This window comes from Rousettus aegyptiacus, unplaced genomic scaffold (genome assembly GCF_014176215.1).
Source record: "Rousettus aegyptiacus isolate mRouAeg1 unplaced genomic scaffold, mRouAeg1.p scaffold_m13_p_1, whole genome shotgun sequence".
NCBI classification, from domain to species: Eukaryota; Metazoa; Chordata; class Mammalia; order Chiroptera; family Pteropodidae; genus Rousettus; species Rousettus aegyptiacus.
Window position 1 is genome coordinate 144351877 of NW_023416284.1, and position 25525 is coordinate 144377401.

The following is a 25525-nucleotide window of genomic DNA, read 5'->3' on the forward strand; positions in this document are numbered from 1 at the left end:
TAACCTGAAAGTAAACCACTAACAAAATCTTTTTATTAGAAGTAGTAACTCTCTAAGAATCCGCATAATAAAACATGGCTGAGAGCACAGGCTGTAAGAATTGCAACTTGTCACTAAAGGTTTCAATATATAATTAGGTCAGTGTGATTTTTAGAAATTTCTGGCCAGCATACATTCTTATTTTTTTAACTGTTGGGTATAATTGGTGTTTGAGGTGGAGCTGGAGAGCAGGGTATTCTGGTTCTTTTCCTCATAATTTAAGTTTCCTTCTGAGTACTTTTGTCTAGCTCTTTCTCCTCATATGTCCTCTTCCTTGTCCTGAATTGTGAAGTTTATAAGAAAAGGAAATCACTCCGGATATTTCACCTTTAGATCCCAAACCCTACTTGGAAGTATGTAAATAAGATATTTTAAGTCACGACATTTATAAACATTAAGTCTCTTAAGCCATTAAACTGATGTTATTTAGAATGTTAATAAAATATACAGCACAAAAGGCGTTGAGAATCTATCATGAACACTAAGTATATGGACATGGTAGCTGACTTAGAAGACTTTACACAGACAAGATAGGTCAGGGTAAAAAGAGAAGAATTAAGGATACTGGAATACCATGGGGGTAAGCAACTGCAAGAATATATACAACTGAGGAGTGCATTATTATGATAAAGACATGCAAACAACCTTTTACGCTTAAAGGCTTTAAAAACTAATAGAAAAATTTTATAAGTATACTTCTATGGATGCTTACACCATTATGAATCAAAAGTTTTCAAGTTTAGATGTTCAACTTTGTAAATGAAGAGTTTAAAGTCCTTGCTTTTTCCATTCACCAAAGATAATCAAGGTTAGAGTCATTAAGTTTGTAACTCAGAGAGACACTTAAGGTTCAAACGATTGCAATGTTACTTTTAGTGGTGGATGTTCCTGACATGCTACATTGTTGGGGGGAAAATGTAAGCAAATATATATGAGTGAGTATGTGAGTGTGTGTGTGCATGCATACATACATATATACATATATATATACATATATATATTATTTCCTTTATATGATTGCAGATTTAGCATAAGAGGAGGTAATCACAAATTTGTGACCCTATGTCTGATTCTTGGAAGCAGCAGGGGACAGATGAATGTCAAGCAGACCTGGGTTCAAGTTCTTCTCTGGACTCATTAACAGTATGTACCATATCAAATGACTTTCCTTCTCCAAATCTAAATTGCATCATTTTTAAAATAAAGAAAATTTAAATAACTATCACTTTAATAATTAAATAGTAACTATTATTACTTCACAAATCACTTACTAGATACTTCCTATAGGGTAAGTACTATGCCACATGTCACATTTAATCCTCTGAAGTTCTATTTTATGGCCGAAGAAACTAAAAAAGAGGAGTTAGGTAACTTGCTCAGAGTCACATGCCTACTAACAGAGAAAGAATGGATTGAACACATGTTCAAGTTCAAAGTTCATGCTCTTAAGGCATTCTACTGTTACAATACCAGACCAAAAGTAGATATTAAGTAAATAAAGCTTAAAAACTCTAGTAAGCATTTAATAAAATATCTTAGCATCTACTGTTTACAAGGAGCTAAGTTAATACTTGATTAAAAGGCTTGCGAAAATATTTAAACATTACATTAAAAAGTGCTTCTAAGCACCTATAAGTTAACATTAAAGCATAATAATATGACAAAAACCTTTTCTCTTCAAAATATGAATCTAAAATAAAGGTATAATGTAAAAAGGTAAGGCTGGAGATGCTGAAATGGTGGAGTGAGGAGCTTGGCAAAGCCTCTCCTTAAAAAATCAGTAATAAAATAGACAAACGTGTCAGTCAAAACAACCATATCAGGACTCTGGGAATTGGCCAAGGACATAACAAACTGAAAAGCATTTATTGAAGAACTACTACCATATCTAATGGAAGAGCAGTGGAAATCTGAGGTGTTTTGGTCATCCCCACCAGCTCCATCAATGCTAGGTTTACCAATGTGAGGCAGGCTGTGAAAACCAGCACCATTGCTGCTAGCGGGGGGATCATCGATTAAGAGTAGAATGCTGAAGAGTACCACATGCAGGAGTATCTTTGAGAACAATAGTGACCTTGGTGGCAAACAACTGGGGTAGGCCAGTATTGCAGCATGCCAAGGTTGCAATACTAATTAAGGCAATAAACAAACAAGCAGATTCGCCACAAGTTTAGCAGGGATATCCTGAGAATGGCACAGCCATGGTAAGCCTTGTTATGCTCCCACTTATCCCAGGGGGTCTGAAAGGCTGTGCTTGCACAAAGCTGTATGCAAGCTCAGGAAAGACTGGTGAAGACCCCAGTTAGCTGTATATCCTTGGCTAGATGTGAGGTCTTTCACAGATACAGGATAGTCATGGATGTGAGAAGACTTGCTACAAAGTAAAAGCTGGAACAAACTTGTAAACTGCCTATAGTTTGAATTCATTCCTCAACCTACATACGAATCCACGGGCAAAGAGGATAAGTCTTACTGGTTCAAGGTGTTTATTATGCACAACTTCTGACCAGTCACTGGCTGACCATAAAGTTGTGCTGACCCAAGGGTGACCCCTAGAAACGAGTGAGTTAAGACATAACACACTCTGAAAGGCACCATTTATTCTCATCCCAGTTCACTTTTACTCAAACTATAAGTAAACTATAGTTTTTAAATGTGTACTCAATTTCCTAATGTAATAAATGATCCTTTCAAGAAAATATGTCTCTAATTTTTGTTTTGTTTAAGAAATTTTCTCTGTCTTAATCAGTAGAGAATGGTGCATGTATATGAAGTTGGTGCACACCTTGAAGATTGGTACAGGGCTAACAGTGATCAGGCTGTAAGTGACTACTGACCAGAAACACAGTGAGAAAGGCAAAAAGGTCAAAGAAACTCAGGAGGAAAAGCCCTTGTGTACACTGCTCCCTTCATATATGAGCCATCCTGTATATTTGAGGCCACTACCACTTATAATCAACTAAAATCATGTCAAACGAGTCATTTCGATTCCAAGGAAACTGGACAAACAGATGTCTGGTAGTTTGGGCCTAAAGCTTCGATTTAAATAGCTCCATATAGTTAATAGCTAATGGCTGCTGTATTAGAGATTAGACAAAGGCAGATCAAATGACATGTTCCTTGTAAATAATCCAATGAATAATATTCATAACTGATGGCCTACTCCAACCTATAAAGGTTTTCTTAATTTTATGAATGCTTTATCAGATTCTATATAATTATAATCCTTCTACTATGCTCCCTTAACTTTGACATTCTTGAACTTTCTTCACACAAAAGCTGTAGGTGCCTTACACATTTAATACATATTTCTTATATATACTTCATAATCTTAAGATGGATTTAAAAAATCTAGTTTATCACAAAGGAACGTGGATGTTTTAAAAAAGATTGTTCTTGCTCATTTTAATGACTGCCTAAAGTTAAGGTGCAGGTTTCTTCTCAAAATAGAAACAAAAAAAATATGTGACATTAGAAGAAATTGTGTAGTTATATATTTATTGCCTGAAATACTTAAATATGCTTTAGACTTTGAGACCTAGAATTGTAAGTTGCAAAAGTCAAAGTACTTTTTTCCCGAGGTGTGCACTGAATGGAAGATACTATTGCTTGAAATTAAGAGGGTCAAAGGCCTGACAATAAAGTATGAAACATTTTGTAAGTTAAATTTTAATCAAGAGCCAATAACATAAAGTATTCATCTCCTAGAATTTGTATTTTTACACTAGACTAGTTTCAGAAGTTAGCTCTGTCTCATACAAGGACACTAGATGACAAGGATAAACAACTTTATCATAGATTACACAATTCTTTCTGTAATATTCAAGTGTTTTTTAAAAAATGCACTGGTCATTTAGCATTGCTAATCTTGACCTATACTTGGATAGCCAAAGTGACTCAATCTTTTAGTAATTTTCTCTTTAGTTTGGAAAAATAGTCCTCTACAGCCTATTAAGGCACTCAGCTTTTTCCATGAGAAAAACATATTTTTCTACACCCTAGGTAAAACATCTTGGCAGACTAGTAGAGGGATAATGTGAACTGACAGTGCTAGATTCTGATGGGGAAGAAGACAGGGCTATGGCCTATAATCAAGGCTCAGGTAAGGCTGAGCCCCAGTCACCACTGACTCTCATTCTCTTGGCATGAGTCTAGAGTGCCTCCTTCTGTTGAAAATGCTCTTTATGACAGAGGAATGGTCATTCTTATTAGTTTCCTGCTGCTGCTGTAGCAAATTACCACAAACTAAGTAGCTTAAAACAAAACAAATTTATCATCTATGGTTTTGGAGGTAGGAAGCCCTAAATGAGTCTCATTGGGCTAAATTAAGGTGTCATAAGGGCTGCATCTCTTCTGGAGGATCTACGGGAGAATTTATCTTCTCTAACTTCTACGGCTGGCTGTAATCTTTAGTTCATGGTCCTTTCCTCCACCTTCAAAGTCAGCAACTGCATACTCCAATCTCTGCTTCCATCGCCACAACTTCTATGACTGACTCTACTGCCTGTTTCAGGGCCTTTGTGATTATATTAGGCATAACCAGGTAATCTGGGGCAATCTCTCTATCTCAAGATCCTTAATTTAATCACATCTGCAAAGTCATTTTTGCCATGTAAGGCAACATATTCACAGGTTCTAGGTATTAGGAAGTGGATCTTTGGGGAGTCATTATTCTGCCTACCAAAGTCACCCAAGTGACTATGTCACTCCAATTATGTATGGCATTTGGAGATTCCTAATAAGTAACATGTGGTAGATAAATGTTGCCATGAATTCTTCGAAGCCTCTTCCAACCAAGAGGTGGAGTCTATACTCCCACTCCTTAAACCTGAACTAGCCTTATGATTTGCTTTGACCAACAGAATGTGGTACAAGAGACACGTTTTAGAGACTAAAACTCAAGAGGTGTCACGACTTCCATCTCTATCCTCTTGGAATGATATTCTAAGACAACCATATAAAGAAGCCAGTCTGACTGGAGAATGAGAGTCCATGTGGAAGAAAATGAGGCATCCCAGAGGGATAACCAGATATGCCAACTTTCCAGCTAAAACAACTACATAAAGTAGGACAGGCAAAAAACCAACATACAAGCCGTTCGGCCAACCCAAAGAATGATGGAAAATCACGATTTCAAGTCATTAAGTTTTAGGGTGGTTTGTTACAGCTGATACAACATTGGTTAGGTGGGAAGACTGGCCTATATACTATGTACATATATCTGAATGAGCTTTTGGCAAGAGGAATAAAGGAAGGTCATTAGCATTAAGTTTGGGAGGAGAACAGCAGGTAGACTTTCTTGGCTATATCACAAAACATGATCAGGTTGAAACAGGAAATGACTATTGTTAAGAATAATCAACTGTTCTATATCTGTGATCTATTTTAACTGGAAATAAGAGCCATTATAGTTTCTAAGAAGAGGCAGTCAGATAACTAAAACTATATCAAATAAAACACAAGAGAAAGTACCTACCATACTTTCTAGACATAGCAACTGCCCAAGACATGCTTAAAAACAAAACAGACTATAATAAAGAGGCAGAGAAATATACCTGAGCCAGATAGAAACAAGGGGTAAAGGGCATAAAGTGGTCAGAATTCAGTATTAATACTGTGTGACTTAGCGGCAAGTCACTGACATTAGATGTTGGCAATGAAAAGACAGAAAAGACAGTTGCTCTCTCGGCCTAGAACACCACTAGCCCATTCTGCCCTTACACTCCTGGTCTCTTGTGGCAGGCTTGGGTTCCCACTGCACAGAATGAATATTTTTACCCAACACTACCAAATTAAATTGAACTTACCTCTCCTCCCACCTTCAGTATGTAAGCTTCTAAAAACAAGGAATATGTTACTCACCTCTTAGCCAAGCATCTAGCACAATGTTTGGCATAGAGTAGGCAGTTTATAAATGTTCATTTATTGGACAGTTTTAGGGAAAACTAATCAAAGAAAACATTCAGTCTTCTTTCAGGTTGGTGTGAACTTGCTGAATGCAGCAACCATGTCATATTAAACTTAGTATTCCAAGTGCTCAGTAAAGCAACTGGCCCACAGGTGCTACTCAATGTTAACAAATATAAGAAATTTAGTTACCAAAAAAATGGACTGAAAGTCTTGAGAGAACAAAACTGAGAAAATACATAGATTACAGATAAGAATCACATCCTAAGGTCTAAGTAAAAAGCCCTACAATTACAATTTATTTCAACTTAAGTATATCAACATCATCTACCCTTTTAAACTAAGATAAAAATTCTATTAATTTACTATATTGCCCCATAATGAGAGTTAACATCAGATTTTCAATTTTCAACTTTACCTCTTTCTACAAGCCAGACATTAAACTTCCCCATGTCAATCGTTCAACCAATTTAAATATTAAAAATCATGTAATAATGGCATACTGCCTTATTACGTAGAGGGTTAACATATAAAAACACAAGCATTAATACAAGATATGGTATAAGAAATTAATTCTGGGTTAGAAGATATGTAAACCATATGCTTGCCAGAACTGATTACAATCAGTTTTGTCAGGCGTCACTTTCAGCTTTGTCATTGGTTTATGGACTATTAGTTTTATCAGCACTAATTTTCTCTCTTTAAATGGTTATTCAAAGAAGTTTACATAAGGCTTTGGGTGAGAACACAAGCTTTATAAATTAAAAATCCCTGTGGCTGGCCTTAATATGAATAGTAGGTATAATCTAATGACTCACAAAGTTAGATTCTGTCTTTGTAAAAAGCTGGGTCTTTAGAAGGAAAGAATAGTGTGTAATTATTTCATTCAGCACCCAACAATAAGGCTATGCTTTAAGATTCTACTGGTATTTGATGAATGTCTAAGAAAAAAAAAACCTTACTAGCAGCGTTATATGTAACTACCGTTTCATCAATTATTTGCTACTGGCATCCTAAATTGAATTTTTTTTCATAGTCTCATGTATTAAAATTAATATTTTCCAAGTGCTTTTGATTTCCATCATTTCAATGCTACATAAACTCTAGGTGTTGGCAAACTTTTTCACAAAGGGCAAGGCAGTACATTTTTTAGGCTGTCAAGGCTACTCGACTCTGCCTTTTTAGTACAAAAGTGGTCATAAATAATAAGTAAACAAATAAGTATGCTGTGTTCCAATTAAACTTTACAAAAACAGAAGTCCATAGCTTGCTGACTCCTGCTTTAGACCCATTAGTGTCTTAAGAATGCTCCTAGTTGTATAACGTGGGAGAATCTTTGGGTATAAATTTAAACAAAGACCTCATGGTACACAGACGTATGCCTAGCCAACAAGACTTTTATCTGCTACTGTTTCCACCTGAAGATAATCAACAACAGAGGATTGAGAACTAGACACGAGAAGGGGAGCTTTGAGACTCTTTTATTCTGCTATATCAGCGATCCCCTACTTTTTCAGCACCAGGGACTGGTGCTCCTATGAGAATCTAATAATTGATGATCTGAGGCGGAGCTGAGGTGGTGATGCCAGTGCTGGGGAGTGACTGCATATACAGATGAAGCTTCTATCACTCACTACTCACCTCCTGTTGTGCAGCCCAGTTCCTAACAACCTAGGAACCCAGTTCCTAGGTTGGGGACCCCTGCTCTATCTGGATTAAAATTTCCAAACTTACACAGTGACAGAAGGAAATTTAACTTTGGACAGTGAACACACAATACACGATACATATGACACATTATTTAACTGTACACTTGAACCTATATAATTTTATTAATCAATATCACTCCAATAAATTTAATACAAAAAAACCCCAAACTTACAACAGAACAGAATAGCTCGTGTTACAAGGGCAGGAATGGGGGGGGGGGAGGAGCAAACAAGCTATAAGCGGCAGGTATGAAAATAATTTAAGGATAGCCAAGCAAAGAGATGTGCTACATCAGTGACAAAATCAAAGTCTAGAGAGCACAGAATTAAAAAGCGACCATCCCAATATTGTTGGACATAGTAATTTTATAAAAATTTTAAGTCTTCCTATGATTCTCTAGTAAGAGATGCTGATCTCACTTACTTTGGTGGCTCAAATTACATACCCCATCATTCAATGTCATCAACTAAAATGCTGGCCCTAAGTAAAACTGCCTTCATAGTTTTAAACCACCATTAAAGACAAAAAGACAAAAAAATAAAAGTTAACCATCTACTTTCATTACCTCTAACCCAACTCAATCCCATGGTATACCCCTATCAGATATGCCATATCATCCTACTTGCCTCCTTTCTGTACTCATCAGGAAGAGGTGGAAATCATTGACATTTAAGACTGACAAAACTAATGAGAACTCAATTTTATTTCTTCCAAATCAAATAAACTTTCTCAAAATTTTGAAATTTCAGACTTCAGGAAAAAATAAAGAATTGAGAGATGATCAGAACGTCGCTGAAGCCACACCATAAAAGGACTAACCCTAATCATTTGCTACTGTGGCAAAGAACAGTGTCTGTTCTTTCTTCAGATGGCTGCTTAGCTAGACTAAATTTTCCAGCTTCCTTTGCAGCTACAGGTGGCAACGAGCAGGAATATGCCTTTACCTTGGCTAGAATGTGGATGTAATGTTGGGAATAATATGTAATGTCAAGCCACAGTACTCATTGTGAATTGCCCCTGAGACCTCTTCATATAAAAATAAATAAGGTTATTTTAAGGTCTCTGTGAGAACAGACCAAACTATATTTTAATTGATAGAACTTTTCTGGTAGGTTATAGCAAATGTCACACGTTATTATCATGTCCAAATTCCTAAGTTAAATATTTCTTTAAAGAAGTAGGACTCTAGTTGAAAGCTTAAAGTCATTTAATTAAGGAATCAGTAAAAAGTAGTACCAAGATTACAGTATTGTTTTTTCTTGGACACCATCTTTCTTATCTGATACTCAAAAATTGTTGGCTCTGCTTACATGCAAGCAGCATGATATGGTAGAAACATCAAAGTGTCTAAAAATAACAGTTCAGTGCTTTTCTTTTTGTAAGCATGATTATGAAGGTGAGGAAAGGAAAATCACTATTACCAGGATCGCTAAAGTTAAGCCCTTTCAGACTTTCCACTTTAAAGGTGTAGATGGCAATATTAATGAAATATAAAGCTTTCTTTCTTAAATGGATATTTTGCCTTTTCTTGACTTCTAGTTTACTTCTAAGATTATTACATAGGGATATAGATATGGATAGTGCAAGGCAGGGGCAAAAAGATCTGGCTTGGCTGCATACAGTCAATGTCTCCCTTCTTCCCAAAAAGGTAAGCTGTATAGGTCGGCATGCTTTCAGCTAGTATCTAAACTGCCTCCCCTCCAAAAACAGTTTTTTATCTTTGGCAAATGTCACTGGTTTTCTTATATGCTGTCAGGATCTGATTTGTTTATTTTCAGAATTTGCCTTTTTTCCGATCCCATCAAGGCTACCAACCATTGCGGCTCCATATATTTTTTCTCATACTCCTCTGCTGCCTATCGTTTCTTAGAGACAGAGAGCATAGTGCAACCAGGAATAATCCTTGCCGCATATCACTTAAGTGCCCTTGCTGGGTGGTTTTTAAACTATCGCTTCCTAAATCCCACCCCAGCCCAATTAAAAGAGAATCTTCTTGGCTTCAAAAGCTCCTCCAGTGGTCTGAATGTTCGGTGAGGATGGAAGAAAAAGTGTGGGCTCTGAAGGTCAGAAAATCTAGTTTTGCCATTTAATAGCTCTGACTTTGGGCAACTTACTTAACCTTCCCAAACTTCATTCACCCATAAATGCCCACTATGTGCCAAACAATGTCAGATATTAAGTAAGGGTGGTTATGACAGTCCTGTCCTCTAGGAGCTTATAGTGGAAGATACAGGAACCAAAGGAAGCCACAGACGAGCAAACAAACTTAATACTAAAGGCGCACAGAAAGGAAATCCAGTCTCAATTACAGGGAACAGCAAAATCTCTAAAAAGGTGACAGGCTAAGTCCTGCAGGACAAGTAACGGTAGCCAGTCAAGGCACTAAAGGAAAATATTTTAACAGAGGAAGAAGTGTGTGCAAAGACCCAGATACAAGAGAACGCAGCTTATTTGGGCAATACAAGTAGTTCAGTAGACCGGGAGGATAAAATAAGAATGAGGGAAGGACAAGAGATGAAAATCAACAGTGACCTTGGCTTCTGTATCTGTAAAACAGAGATATAATCTACTCTGCTTAGTTACCTCAAAAATCAAATTATAAATACAGAACAGTGCCTTGGTACTCAAGTGATAAATCCTCTCACTTTTCAGCTTTAACATAGAAAAAAGCTTGCCTTTTGTAAGCATCACCAGTTAATCAACACCTTTTCTTTGGGCTATTTCATCATAGTCCAGAATTTAATAATAAACTATTTTCACCTGTTTATTTTTCTTGGGTTCATCTTGTTGAGGAGTCAACTTCCAGATCTCAAGAGTGCCAAATATTGGGAATTCCTTCAAAATGTTCAGACACTTAGGGTACCCCAACATTAGGCTGTAGATAACAAAGGTTTTGATGTACTGTTTTAAATTAAATCAACTGCAGCCATGAAGCAATTTTGAACCAGTACCAGTCCCCTTCAAACTTAATTCTGGCTCTGACGCTAGTTAGATAATTTACTTTGGGTGAGACACAACTTTCTGTGCCTTGGTTTCCTCAACTGTTAAATGAACAACATTAAACAAAGTTCCTAATAACCCAATATACCAGGGCTACTTTTTAATTGCCACTGCCTCCCCTTCATCTTAAGGGATGGATTGGGTAAAAATCTTCAAAGCTAGCAACATGCCTCTCCTTGATAGGGATGCTGCAAGTCAGCCATGGTTGACAGCTGAGATGTACATCAGACAATATCTCATGGCCAATTGATAAAGCCACAAAATTGGTGCGGATGTCTTTTGGCACCAAAACACATTAATTCTTTAAAATATTATTTCTTGTCCTTTAATAATACATGCTTATAAATCCTAAAAATAAGTCTAAGAATTAATTTATTTTTCAGCTTCCAATTTGGATATTAAGGACTCTCGATTTAAAATTAGAGGATTCACCCAGAGAAAAATCATTAACACAGGTTTAGAAAGGCAAACACTGTCAAAATGTTACTTTTACTGACCATCTTTCTGTCACAATGTTTACTACCAAACTTTACTATTCAGCTTGATATCTGAATAAGCCTCAACTTCAAAAGGCTACTTTTGTAACTATGTGATGTGATGAATGCTAACTCAACTTATTGTGGTGATCACTCTGCGATGTATCTTAAAACTGTTATACTGCATATCTTAAACAAATATAATGTTCTATGTCAATTAAGTCTTAATAAAACAGGAAAAAATACTAATACAGTACAATCACAGACCCATGTGCTACCTTAAAACATGGAGTACTAGACGTTTTTGGTCTTAAATGAGAAAATAACCATGTTCTGAATGGCATCACCATTTTCCACATGGAATCCCACAAAATATAATAAAAATTGAAAACAAAGAAAAAAAAGAATACTTGATTAGGTACTAAAACAAGATGGCTTTTTAAAATACCACATTTGCCTCAATGAAAGTATACTTTCATGCCAAGTAGGTTTCTTGATAAGAAATCTAACAATTTTATTAACTCAACTGCACATTAACAAAAAAACTGTAGCTTAACACTGACTTTTCATTTAGAAGATATCTGTATTTAGAAAGAGGTAATTTTTGAGTGCTTATTATATACCAGTCATTGTACTATAGAGATTTATGTGCATTAACTCAGTCCTATGAGGTAGGTACTATTAACATATCTATTTTACAAAGGAGAAGTAGAGCCTATGTTTTATACCTCACTCTAATAAATGATAAATCTATTCTTTGAACTCAGAGCTCAAGAAAGATCCTTAACTTCACTCCTGTTCGAAACATTTGTCTCTAGATACAACAAATCTTAATTAAAATCTCCAGAAAATTAGTTACATTATAGCACAAACTTTATAAATGGTGACTGAATTTCCCCTTTAGCCTTCTCTTTAACATGCCAAAATAATTTTAGACTCTGAGCTTTAATCATTTATGGTGCTCTCTGCTGTACCTACCCATTAGAACAATTTTTAAAAACATTAACACTACCAATTATTTTCAAAAGCCCAAAGATACTAATCAAGTGATCCTCATAGTCTTAAACACTATCCTCAAATCTAGAGATAAATGGAGATTGGGAAACTTGCATTCTAAAGTGCTACCATCTAGATAAAATTATTCTGTGAATTAGAGTAATTTCAATCAGATCCTATAAAATTGAACATTTTTCTCAAGACCAGAATTAAATAGTAGCTGTAAGTTAGTTTCAGGATCCAAACTCTGGAACATAAAATTGTTTGCCACATGGCAAATTCACTAGCAAAAGGCAGGCAATAGGGGCTAGGGAGAGCAGCAACAGTTTAGAAAAGTAGTAATAAATAACATTAAATAATGCTTTATTCATTTTAGTGGCCATTCTACCTTAATACAAGAATGTAATTATTCTCAAAATCCATATGCTGCTTAAAATAAGACCTAATAGTTTACTAAATGATGTCCTGAATTTTAACACATTACATATTAAGAGTAACCACAACGGCATTTCATTAAAAACTCAATTCTATTTTCTTAGAAGGCACCTCACTTATGACTACAAATCATTAACACAAAACAAATTGGCTTATATAATACAAACCAGTGTAGGTGTGTGTTTTGTTAATTCTGTAACTCATTAGTCATTCTTTAAAAGTATTATTTTCTTTAAAATGCAAATGATCACACTTTATTTTAACTGTCACATCAACCACTTGGTAATCAAGTATCGGGTATATTTTTTAAATAGTGAAATTATCACTCTAAAGTCTATTTAATATAATGCACTCAGCAAGATAAACCCAAGTTATTAAATAAAGGAAGTGTAGGCAGGAGATTCCACTTCAGTTGTGTGACAGGAAGTACTAGCTATGGAAGTTTAGAAACAGGAATACCAAGTTCTGTTTCAGCAAAAGAAAGAAAGGAAAACACGGTAGTTAATAAGGGTAAAAGAGGAAGTTCTTTTCAGTGAACAATCCACCATATACTTAGGACAATCCAAAGTCATTCCAAAAAATTTTTTAAAAAGCTTCACTTTTTCACTAGTCTTATATGATAATGTACTTCTCTAGGTACACTGGAGCCTGGATTTGCAGTTGAGTTATAGGACTGCTTATGGCTCACATTTTATGTCTTCATAGAGAGATAAGGGTGGCTTGTAACATTAAGCTGTTAATTTCACATCTTAAACTAAAGTCTGATGGTTAATTTTCTTAGCAACACTGCATAAGTCAGTCATTTTTAAAAAGTGCATAAGTTTCACAATGTGAATATACTTAACACTAGTGAACTGTACACTTAAAAATGGTTAAGATGGTAAATTTCAAGTTGTTTACCACAAAACGTGCATAAGTTAATGAGAAATTACTTCACTTAAATGTTAATAGTAACTTGTTACGTAAATTTTTGATTACTCTAAAGGTAAATTCTTATTATCTTTAATTTTTTATAAAACAATTTGTTGTTGTCATCTCTAACAGCTGGATTGGTTTTTATGTAATCAATTTTTAAAGATACTACCACACATGAGCAAGTTCTTTAATCCTGAACTACGGAAAGTGAAGCATTACTCTCAATTAACATCTTTCAAATCATCTGAATTACTTATTGCCAACAAATACTAGTTATGAAATTATAAGTGTGTTTCTACTTCAGCTGATTCGTTCAGTGAAGTGCGAACCTCGAAATTAAGAAAGCAAGATTTCTAAATTAATAGGCTTTTCCTGAAGCAGTGGTAGTTTTGGATTGTGAGGTAGGCAACTCCTATGACTTTAGCATGACGGTGGCCCAGAATGTTAAAATCAATCCTTTCCAATCACCGTTCTCACCTGGCTCAGCCCTTCTAAATTTGTCAGGCTTCTGTCAACTCCCATTAGGTTAAAGTGTACAACCAAGCTAGGAAGAGCCCGGAGCAATCAGCTTGGCTTGGCCACCTTTGGGAAAAGTGTCCAGAAAAAGAAAACTGGGAAGGCTTCAACTTTGCGCAAACTCCTCATCTCAGTCACATCTACCTCCCTTCCAGAAGAACTGTGTTTTGTGTTCTCGAAAGATCTACCCCTTTCCAACTCAAATGTCATTCCCAGATCAGCTGCTGGAGGGGCAAGCGCCGCTCAACCCACACCCTGTTATTCCAGCACCTTGTCCAAGTGCCAGCGCTGGGCTCAGTTCACTCAACAACCACCATCCCAGCCCCACACCAAGAGGGGACCCTTGGGCCACGACCGCGCCCGGAGTCAGGGCTACCCAACCGAGTCAGCCGGCGGCTCCCGGCCTGGACAGTTGAGCCGCCTGAGGACATTCGCTTCGAGGTCTGCTGGGGGCAAGCCGGGACGGCAGGAGGGGTCTCACTGCAGGGGAGAAAGACGGCCTCACCTTGACCCTGATCTCATAGGTGGTGAAGCGGCCCCTGCCGACCCCCACCGTCTGCGGGTTGCTCACATCGATCTCGAGGAAGTTGCTGGGCGGCCCGTAGGCGTCATTCAGATTCTGCGGCTTGGTGATCAGCCGCCGGGTGTCCGCCACCGTCTCCGCCATTTCGCTGTTGCCGCCGCCGCCGCGGGCTCCCTCCGCCCCCTCCGCGTTCCACCGACGCCGCCGCGGGGACACCGGGTTCGCGCGCAGCGGTCGCGAGGCGAACGAGCACGTAAGGCGAGCGTTCACCCCGCGCGCGAAGCTCCTCCCCGTGCCCCCCCCCCGACTTCCGCCTCTGGTGCCCAGGAAAGACACCACTGACTCGCCAGACCAGCGTGCCCCGGGCCGGAGAAGCCCAGATGAGGCCGCGGACGGGGACTGCGCACTAGGCGGGATAGAGGGGCGGAGTCACGAACCTTGTAGTCACAAGCAGGTTTCGGCCAGACTACAATGCCCACAATGCACCGGGCGAGCGCGCCGCCGCTGGAAGGCGGCGTGAGTGCTGGAGTTCCCAGGGGCGCGGTTAGCTGCGTTTCCCACCTTTTTGCGTCCGCCGGTGCCTGGAGCGGTGGGAAGGACACCGGAAGTGGTCTTTACGGAGTCGGGAACTGCGGGGACAAAGTTAAACGGTGAGGTAGGGGAGGTTTGCCGGCAACCGAAACAACCACCTCTGCTAACTCTGTGCCTACCTATACACCGTCTCGCCTTGAATCATGTGCCTTTCTAGGTAAACTTTAACAGATGCCTCAAATGATGACACTGATATCAGCTATGAGAGTTTCACCATACACGTATCTGGTTTGATAAACTGAACGTTGTAAAGTAAGAGAGTGGAACAAAAACAAAAGACCTCGCTCAGTCATAGGACTAAGAGCAAACCATTTTTTACGGGTTGGCCCTCAAAAACAATAACTTAAGTAGATAAGTTGAAACCTGCCTTGAATGCCCTGTTTGAGTGACCTGCAACTTTCCCCCTTCATTTCCTACAAAGTCCTAGTAAGTTTTCTACAAAAAAAAAAAAAAAAAAAAAAAAAAAGTAAACGTACCTCTACAGCATTTGAAATGAAACTCAGGTAAGCCTTTATGAGAAATGGAAAAAAGACAAAATAAGTAGATCGTAGTTAATCTCTAGCAAATGGAGATTTTGAACTTTGAGGTAGAAGGATAAATTTCTGTCCTTGCCTGGAGAGTTATCTCCCTTAATGTTATAGTCCCACAACTACTTATGAATTTTTTATATGTTGTTTCAGAAACCTATTTAAATAATATGATATGTCCCTTAAACTGAAAAGTTGTCCAGATCATTAACAACCATTCCTAATAACACTAAGAACAGTTGAAATAAAAAATATTACTTAAACATGATGTGATTATTTTCCAGAAAACTCAACATTCATTGGTTGAACAAATATTTACCGAAGGCCTACTAGGTGTTTCCAGCTCTAGATACTAGAGAGATAAGGGTAAGACATGGAAATTCTCTGATCTCATCGGGTTAACAGTCTGTTTTCTATGTATCTCGGGGAGACAAAAATAATATACCTGCCAATATGATTAGTGTTACAAAGAAAGTAAAACTGGATAATATGATAGTGACCGAGACAAGCTCATTAGATAGGGTGGTCAGAGAAGTCCTCTCAGAGTATATGTCTCTTTTAAAGAGTAAGGTTAATAATGGAATAAGTATGCCCAGACAGAACTGCCTGTCGGGCCTGTCTCCTGTTGCAGAGACCAGATGGGAACTTGACTGGTATGATTACAGCAGTGAACTTAAGAAATGAATATAGATGACTCTGAATTTAAGAGACCAAGAACCACTGTATTGTCATCCAATACATCTGAACAAAGCGATCATGAGATATTTTTATAGACATGTTCTGTCTCATTCCTTGTAGGCCACTTAGAGCAGTCTTGGGCAGCATAGCACTGTCATACAGCTAAAGAAGAGCATTCTTGTATAAACATCAGGAAAATTTTACCTTTATTTTTCAGGAGCTAGATTAACAAGAGAGTTTAGTGGCTGAATGAAATGAAAAAAAAAAACACCTAATTTATAGCTTTCCACTGTTTAGGCAATGTCTAGTTAGAATGGAGATGAAAAAAAAATATCCTATTCATAACAGTGACCAAAAGTTAAAAAAAAAAATAGGAAGAAACAAACTTTTATTAAAGGACATAAACCAAAACTTAAATAAAAAAGAGTCCATGTTCGTGGATAGGAGGAGTTAATATCAGAAAAATCTAACTTCTTGTGAAATTAATTAGGCAATTATAATCAGAATCCCAGCGTGATTGGTTTTACCCTCCCCTCTACTTTACGTGGGTGGGTAATCCTGGACAAGATTTTTTTTTAAGTTTATATATTAGAGAATAATCAAGAAGATTATGAAAGTGAAGAAAGGGATTTGCTTTATCAAATGTTAAAATTCACTATAAAACCACTATAAACAAGAGTGTGGTTTTGGCTCTATATAGAGTACAGAGACATCCCAATAAAGAATATGATCTATAACAAGGGGAACATTTCAATTCATTGGGGAAATGGTGCCGACAGATTTGGATATCCAGGGAATAGAGGGACCACAGAGCTAGTCCTTTGTATTATACCATATGTGAAAAAATTCCAGATTTAAATATAAAAAATAATATATTTAGAGGAAATTTAGGAAAAAAGTTTTATAACCTTTAATTAAAGGAAGTGCTTCTTGAGCAATATAGGAGCAATAAGCCATTATGAAAACGTGGTCACTTCAGTACATAAATTTTAAATAAAAATTATATAGCACATAGACCAGTAAAAGGCTAATATATTCCTAATATACAAAGAACTCCCATGAACTGGTAAGACAACACCATAGAAAAATAGGCAAAGAATATGAATAGGTACTTTTCTACACATTTTTCACGTAATGGACTTATCAAATTATAACAACTCTGTGAGTGAATAAGGTTATTGTTCTTATTTTATAAACGGGTAAACTGAGAGACAAAGGCTAAATAACTTGATGATCACTCAGTTCAAAATGGCAAAACTAGTTCCAGAATTTATAGACTTAAACACTATTTCATGCTGCCTCTTGGGTAAGAAATTCAAATGGAGAATAAGCCCTTAAAATATGCTCGACCTCATAATCAAATAAAAGTACATTAAAGCAAACATGAGCTACTATTTTCTATCATATTGGCAAAAATCAAAAGAACAGAAACATGTAGTATAAGGGAAGATGTAGGGAAAGAGGCACTCTTTGATGATATGAGTCTGTCACAACCTTTGGGAAAAGTAATTTGATCAGTTTAACAAAATTAAAAATATTCAGGACACTTTGATCCCCAAATCTAACTTCTGCTGCAAGAGACCTCAGTACTTAAGGAAATAAATTCAGGTATGTTTATTGCAGCTTTATTTGTAGTGGTGAAAACTAGAAAGAGCTTGAAGCCCTTTCAATAAGAAAATGTTTGAAATATAATATATTCAAACTATGGAAAATTATATAATTTGAGCAAATGAAATAGTTCTATTTTTATTTCTTAAAATATTAGAATGTATCTATTTCTAGTTACTAGAATTAAGAGAGGAATATCCATGATGTGTTGGTGAGGATCACAGAATCATCTTTCCAGTATGATCCCCCTTTGATAAACAAAACCCTGTCAGTGTACATACATATGTTTATATGTGCACATTTTTGTATATAAGCATTTAAACTGGTAACGAGAAAGAGAGTAAGGATGGGAAGACATGCACATTTTCTAAGGATGGCCTAACGTTGAAGAGAAAACTATAATCAATTTTATGTTTTCCTAACAAATTTTAGAAAAATAATTTGTCAGCATTCCTCTACTATTATGGACACCTTTCAGCTTGTGTTCCTTGAGTAGTATATTAGATTATCACGGCTTGATGGCTCTGGTCATTGAGATTATCCATTCCTCTTCCTTTGGACACTCGACAGTTAGCCAATAGTAATTTCATTTCCTAGAAGACTTCCTATGAAGGCAAAAGGTGGTACTACCTTGTGGGAGCAGTAGGTTTATATTTTCATTTTAAATTTGTAAAGGAAGGTTCTATTTTATCACCCGGTCTCCTATGAGCTTGATTAGTGCGTCACTCCCCCAGGCCTGATCATCTCTGAGGAAAATGATAAAACAAGGTAGTTGGACCCCCAAAGATTCAGACTCTGGAATTGTGGAAAACATAATAAAGTCATATAAACTTATCAAGGGCCTGGTATAGCCACTTTTATATCATTTTTCCAATTCAGAGTGTTTCAATTCTCACACTCTGACCTACCTCCTAAACCCCCACTCCTAGGCTGCAGAGCATTCCTGAAGAAAATCCCAAACCAACTGGCACCTTTGTGAATTTGTGTTTTCCAGCTTCAGTTAGCCCTTCAACATGCTTCTGTAATCCCTTCTTTTATCCTCTTTCCTTCTTGCATTTCACACCCCTCTTTCTTACTCTCAGCAGGTAACCTCATTTCATGCAGCACAAGGAAAAGTGAAAGTTATGAAGCTCAGTATCTCCTTCCTTACCACTGAACCACAACTTATAACATGAGTCATCCTCAGAACTCAGAGCATGAGGCAGGTCTGGGCCACTTCCAGCTTTTGAGGATGTGGGTATTTTCGAATTTGGTATTGAGGAAATTATTTATAAATACTATGGTTTGTTTTAAATAAAACATTTATATGATTCAAAAGTCAATATTCATTTAGCATATGCATTGAAAAATTTGCCTCCCATCCCAATCTCCAACCATCTAGTTTCCCTTCTTTCTTACAGCTACTGTTACCAGTTTCTTGCGTACCTTTGTATCCTTCCAGAAAAATTATAGCATGTAAAAGATATGTGTGTGTACATATTAACAGAAATGGCATCATAGGATACACAATTTGCACTTTATTTCCCTTAACAATATATCTTGTAGTTCCACATTTGTACAGCAGTGAAGTATTCCATTACATGATCTGCCATAATTTAATTTGCCCTCTACTGACAAATACATATGATCTTAACCTTTCACTATTACATTGTTACAATGAATTACCTTGAATATAATGTCATTACACACACGTGGGATTAAATTTATAGCATAAATTTTTGTAAATGGAATTACTGGGCCAAAGAATATGCGCATTTATGAGATTACAAAATCTCCTGTACAGGTTTTACCAGTTTACACCCCATTCAGCAAGGGATGGAAATGCCTGTTTGTTCATAGCTTCACTAATAGGAACATTATCAAACTTTTTAATTTTTACTAGTCTAAATCATATAATTTTAATTTTCCTTTTTATGGGTGCAGTTGAGCATCTTTTCATAGGATTACAAGCCATTCATATTTTCTTTTTTTGTAATCTGTTAAAAAAACAAAAATCAACTAAGTAAATTTAAAGATCAAATTGGCTTTATTCAATGATTCATAAATCAGCCACATTCCACCTAGCAAATAGGGGTTTTGAGGAGCTGTACAAAATGGAAGGCTTCTATAGGCAGAAGGAGGTAAGAAAGGAAATTTCTAACAGAGCAGATTGTTTCAGGCAAGGTTACCTTCCTTCGGGGGGAAAAGCAGGGTCTATCAAGAAGATTACTTCACTAGTAATGCTGATCAGGTAATTCCAGATTAATTGGTTAAAAGTCACATACCTGGGAAAGGCTGAACCTGGTTTGGTTTACAGTCTTGGGGGCAAGTGACTCAACTTTGAGCCTGTTCCTTTTTGTTTTAAAGCCTATTTGTTTCAATCCTTTGTCTATTTTTTTTTTATCGACTCTTTTTGATACGTTGAAACTTATTAAATGTTTAAGGGTAACCCTTTGGTGTAATATAAATTGCAAATATTTTCCTCATTTTAACATTTGACTTTGCCAATGATGGTTTTCACTATGTATTTTGTAATTTAATTTATGCTGTTGAATTTCTCAATTCTTTATGCCTTCTGAGTTTTGAAATATGTTTAGAAAGCCCTTCCTCCTCTTATATTATTTTTAAAAACCAATTTTCTAATATATTTATAGTTTTTTTAAAAAGTATTTGACCCATTTAGAATTTATTTTGGCTAAGAAAAGTAGGGATCTATATTTTCCCCTACTTGTTGATTTTTCCTACCTTGTTCTAACATCACTTTTTAAACAATCTATTCTTCACTGATTGATTTGAGAAATTTGTATTATACTTGAAGTTGCATGAGAAATGTATTACTCATTCAGTCCTGTATATTTCTGTGACTGCATGTGGTTTAATAAAATATTAGATTGGTCTTTATCCCTAGATCCTGGCACAGAACTCCTAAAACCTGTAGAGTTTTCTGAGTGATAGGAATATATTTTGGTAGTCCTAAGGAAACTCTTTTGACCATACCCGAGTTTATGCTGCTGAAGTGACTTGGGGGTAGGGGCTAGATAACTTCAGGATGGGGTCTGGTCACCAGAAAGACCAAACAGGTGAAGAGAGGGTGGGGACATTTAGCTCCATCCCCTGACTCCTGGGAAAGTGGCTGACAAGATATTGCATGAAGCTGCTTGCACCTCTCCCCCATTACTTGCCCTATGCTCTTACATTGTATACTTTATCATAAACTGGTAAACATAAGTGAAGTGTTTTCCTGCCATCCATGAGTCGAATTATCAAAGCTGAGGGGCAAGGGGGTCATGAGAATCCTCCAAATTTGTAGTCAATTTGTAGCGGGGAAGAAGTGGGTAGTTTAAATACCCATTTGCGGCTAGTGTCTGAAGTAGGGCCGTTTTGTGGGACTGAGTCTTTAATCTTTGAGAACTATGTTAACTTCAGGTAGTTAGTGTCAGAATTGAATTAAATTGTTAAGACAGTTGGTATTGAAGAATCAGAGGCTTTGAATCAGATAGTCTGACTTTCAAATGTTAACTTCTCTACTTCCATGGTCTGGGAGTGGCCAGCACATGATTGCTCCCTGGACAGTTCAAGTCTTTGGAGTGTCTGGGAGGCTTATATTTTAGTTGAACACATCTTTACACCAATATCTTTGTGTATTTGATCATAGTTTTATTTAAAAACGCTAAGCAATGTTGCAGGCAAGAGCTGGAGCTAGCCAGGCACTGCAAGCATGCTCCACTGAGCAAAAAACCCTGCTGATAATTTGACTCTCTCAATGGGCAGGTCAGTGAGCATGTTTTAGGCTTGCCTTTTAAGTCTTACTTCCCACCTTGAGATCCTTTAAAAAGTATGTCTTCCAAAACACACACAATTCTACATCTTGTTATATTTTCTGTGATTTAATGCTGCTTCTATATTGGTAAATTAGTCAGTGCCCAGCTGGTTATATCAACATCAGAACCATCTCTTCTTTCAAGTTCTTCTCTATCAATTTTTCCCTTTTCTCCCATATCTTTGCCTTACTTTTTGTGGTAGCCATGAGACTGCGCCTTGCAGATCTCCAGCTTCAGGAAATGTAATTAACCTATGGCCTCAGCTGCTGTGCTCTGAAATTCATTACTGTATTTGCTCTGAGGCCATATTTCCCAGGGGCTGCTCCTAAATGCTGAGCACATCAGCCAGTGGCTGAGAACTGCTTGGACATCAGGGATAGAAGGCAGGCCCATTCCTGGTAGAAGACAGACTCTTTCCTCTGATAGCTGACTTTAGATTCAATGTCTGAGAGAGTCAAAACCATGACAGCAAGCAATTTCAGTCTCCAATCAAGTGATCGACTTCTGAAAAAAACAGGCACAGGGTTCCTTTTGAGATGGAAGAGCCCCTGACACCATGCAGAGTGGCCATTTCAACCATGTAAGACTAGGCAAGGTTACTGTAAACCTGGATCAGGGTGAAAAGAAGTCCTTAGCTGTGAAAACACTGGCAACCAGGCATTGGCATTCTTTCAAGAAAATGGATTCTCAACTTTCTGAGTAAGGGACCACTAATTTTATCTAGAGCAGTGTTTCTCAAACATTAATTGGAGACCTTGTAAAAAACAGCTTCTAATCCAGGAGTTCTAGGGTGAGGCCTGAGATTTCAAATTTCCAGGTAATTCCAGTGTTGCTGGTACCCAGACCACACAGAGGAAAAGGGTCCAGAGAATCAAAAATGCCAGATATTTCGATTAATTGGTGGGGCAGGGAGAGAGTATCATTCCAATACCAATGGCATCATATAGTCTCTTCAGCTGAACAGATATGTCTCTCTTAGGACTCTTAGACCCTTTTGGCCATTTATGTGACAAATATGTTCTGAGCAGCTACAATAAACCAGACTCTATGCTAGGTGCTGGAGGAGGAGGGAGCACAGAGAAGAGGGAAGATGGTAAACAAGATACAATTTTTTCTTCCAGGATCTGGTCATACAGACATGTCAGCAGAGTATGATGAGAGTCACATAGCTCTGTCTTGAGGGTAGCAGGAGAAGAATTCCAGAAGGAAGTGACAACAAAACTGAGACAGGTGTTTGACAGGCAAAGTGCCTGGGATTTGGGTATGCCTGTGTGAGGGAGGTGCGTTCAGGAGATAGAGATAAACACTTGCAGAAGCACAGAGTATAGAAGGAGAGAGCTACAATTAGTTCCATACTGCTGTAATGAAAGGAAAATGTGCCAAGGACTAAGGCCAGAGGGACAAGGCCATGAAGGGCATTATGGTCCATGTTTATGATTGCGGATATTATCTAAACATATTCTAAAGGAAACCACTGAATGGGAGTGACTTGATTTGATGTTTAGTTTAGAAAGATCACTCTGGCAGAACTAAGATAATAGTGAGAATACAGAAAAGTGAATGGATTTGAAAAAATAGTTGCCCCTATTTCTTTGCTTTGACTCAGAGGCACTGCACTAAGCAATTGAGGACTGCTCAGACTGGAAGTCTATGAGATGCCAGGTCAAAGGAGGTCAGGATGCAAATAGCACCATGACACCTACTGAGAGGTGAAGGGCCTGGCAGGTCTCTGTGGATTGGTGTTAATGTTCTAGTGAATATAGAGATCTATATTCTCTGGCATACCAGGTTTGATTCCTAGTTGTATTTGAAAAAAAAGTAAGCTTTTCTAACTTCATTTGGGAACACATCTCATAAGAAACGAATTTCTCTAGAAACCCTGGGTTGGATTTGGTAGAGAGCTTGACCAGGCCTGCAAGACGAAGGCTTGATCCACTAAACTTTTAGTGCTCCCAAATCAATACTTACCTCAGCTTTGAGTATGGACATATCACTACAGTGTTTGCCACCCTTCACATCACACAAGCACCCATATGTTATTTGTTTGATGTCCTATTCACTAAATAAAACTCAACATGTCTAAAATCAGTCTCATCCCATTTATACCCAAGCAATCCCCAATATTTACATCCTTTTTGCTTGAATATTATTATTTTTCTAATCATTTGGGCTTATGATTCATCTATTGGTCATCTCTTTTTCCTTCTTTCTCTTCTGCCCTTCACTCCCACCCCTGCCACATCTTAGTTCTAGGTAATGTCAGGCTGCAGAGATCTCCATACTATCTTGCTTTCTCTGATCTCTCCTATGCATTATGCATAACACTAGCATGATTTACATATTACCATTCTGGTATGTTTTATATTATAAATACCTCTTGGCTAGAATTTTACATTTTATACAAATATATCTGAGTTGAAGACAATACTATGAGCTAATAAACTATTTAATCAAGGCTTGGTAGAGGAGGTGGGAAGAATTTTTAGTAGCTACATAAACCTAGAAAAGTTATTTTGCCTGTCTGTGCCTCCACTTCTTTCTATATAAAGTGAAAACAGTATTATCTGCCTCATAGCATGGTTATAAGCATTGAAAGAGTTAATATTTTTAAAGCATCTAGAACAGTGCCAGACACAATGGTAAGCCCTGAAATACCTAGAATCTGCGTAGGAGTCAATAAGAAAATAATCTTATCCAGAATAAAGGAGAAAGAATATGGTTGGAAAATCACAAGATAAGGTCTTAAATGTGAGGATGAGGAGTGCCTGGTAGTGTTTTGTTAGGTTTGTGAGCAGAGGATATTGAATGAATGTTGTTATCTAGATGAATGTAGTAGTGGGAAGTCTGATGATCCTCTTGACCAGAATCTGAACTTAATCTATTGAGAGAATGTTTCAAAGCCTTGATTTATTTACTGTTGTTTTAGATTCAAAACACTAGTTTTCACAGGCATTTCAGTCTAATGCAATGTCAATTAATTGGGTCCCAAGTAAAACAGCTGCCTCTGGAGGTTTACATTACCATAGCTTGCATTTTAGAAAGTCAAAATTTTCAAAATATGCTTAGTTTCAAAGTACATTTTTGATAAACCAGCTTGAATACTGCATTGTGGATAACAAGGTTAAATAAAGGTTCTAATAAGACAAACAGCGACAATTTAAATAAATCAGATGTTTTTGTCGAAGATTACTCTGTGATTTTCTCCAATTATTCATGACATTTCACCCATTCATATTGTGATCTGCTTTAATAGTGGAAGGGAAAAAAAAAACCTTGTCTCCTTGTTTATTCTTTGTTCTCAAGGAGATAAGCTGTTTATAAAGATACGTTATTTGTTATTTAAATCACTTTTACTGAAGTTGTTTATTTCCTTGTTTCAGTTTCTAAAAATATTGCAACAATTGTAATGCTTCTTAGAGATGTCTATTCAATTCAGAGTGATTTGTACTGAAATTCTTTGCTAAATGGGCACAGGTGCTGATGGGTATAACATGCTAGAGTGAGTCAAAACTAATAAATGCTAAAAAAAAAAAAAAAAAGATAACAGGGATAGACTTGTGTCAACTTTTGAAATCTGTGATTAAAAACATTTTCGACCTAAAGTCTCAGTTATTTGTAAAGGTCTATCTCTATACCTGCCATTTCCTAAGTATTTAATAGTAGTAATAATAATAATGATAATAATAAATTAGATAACACCAAAACTATAAGCAGAAAATTGCATAATTTAAATACAGAAATCTATTTCTTAGAAAATGCCCTTTAATCACTTTGTAGACTTTCAAGATCATAATTATTACATAA

The 25525-nt window shown here is 37.0% G+C and overlaps 2 protein-coding genes across 3 annotated transcripts in view; one reads left to right on the forward strand and one right to left on the reverse strand.

Annotated features, from left to right (window-relative positions):
- Positions 1 to 14797, reverse strand: part of SNX3 (sorting nexin 3) — a 34353-nt gene extending 19556 nt beyond the window's left edge. Inside the window, exon 1 of the mRNA XM_016160196.2 lies at positions 14500 to 14797. Within this exon, the coding sequence (XP_016015682.1) occupies positions 14500 to 14661 (162 nt within the window). The 5' untranslated portion in view covers positions 14662 to 14797. The remainder of the gene's footprint in view (positions 1 to 14499) is intronic.
- Positions 14798 to 15063: 266 nt separating this feature from the next.
- The window catches only part of AFG1L (AFG1 like ATPase), a 165138-nt gene continuing 154676 nt past the window's right edge, over positions 15064 to 25525 (forward strand). Inside the window, exons 1-2 of one of the 2 annotated variants that reach the window (XM_016160193.2) lie at positions 15067 to 15167; positions 19004 to 19154. The gene's annotated coding sequence lies outside the window, so the exon portion shown is untranslated. Of the gene's footprint in view, positions 15173 to 19003; positions 19155 to 25525 lie in introns of both variants that reach the window. The other variant, XM_016160191.2, reaches the window with a different exon arrangement.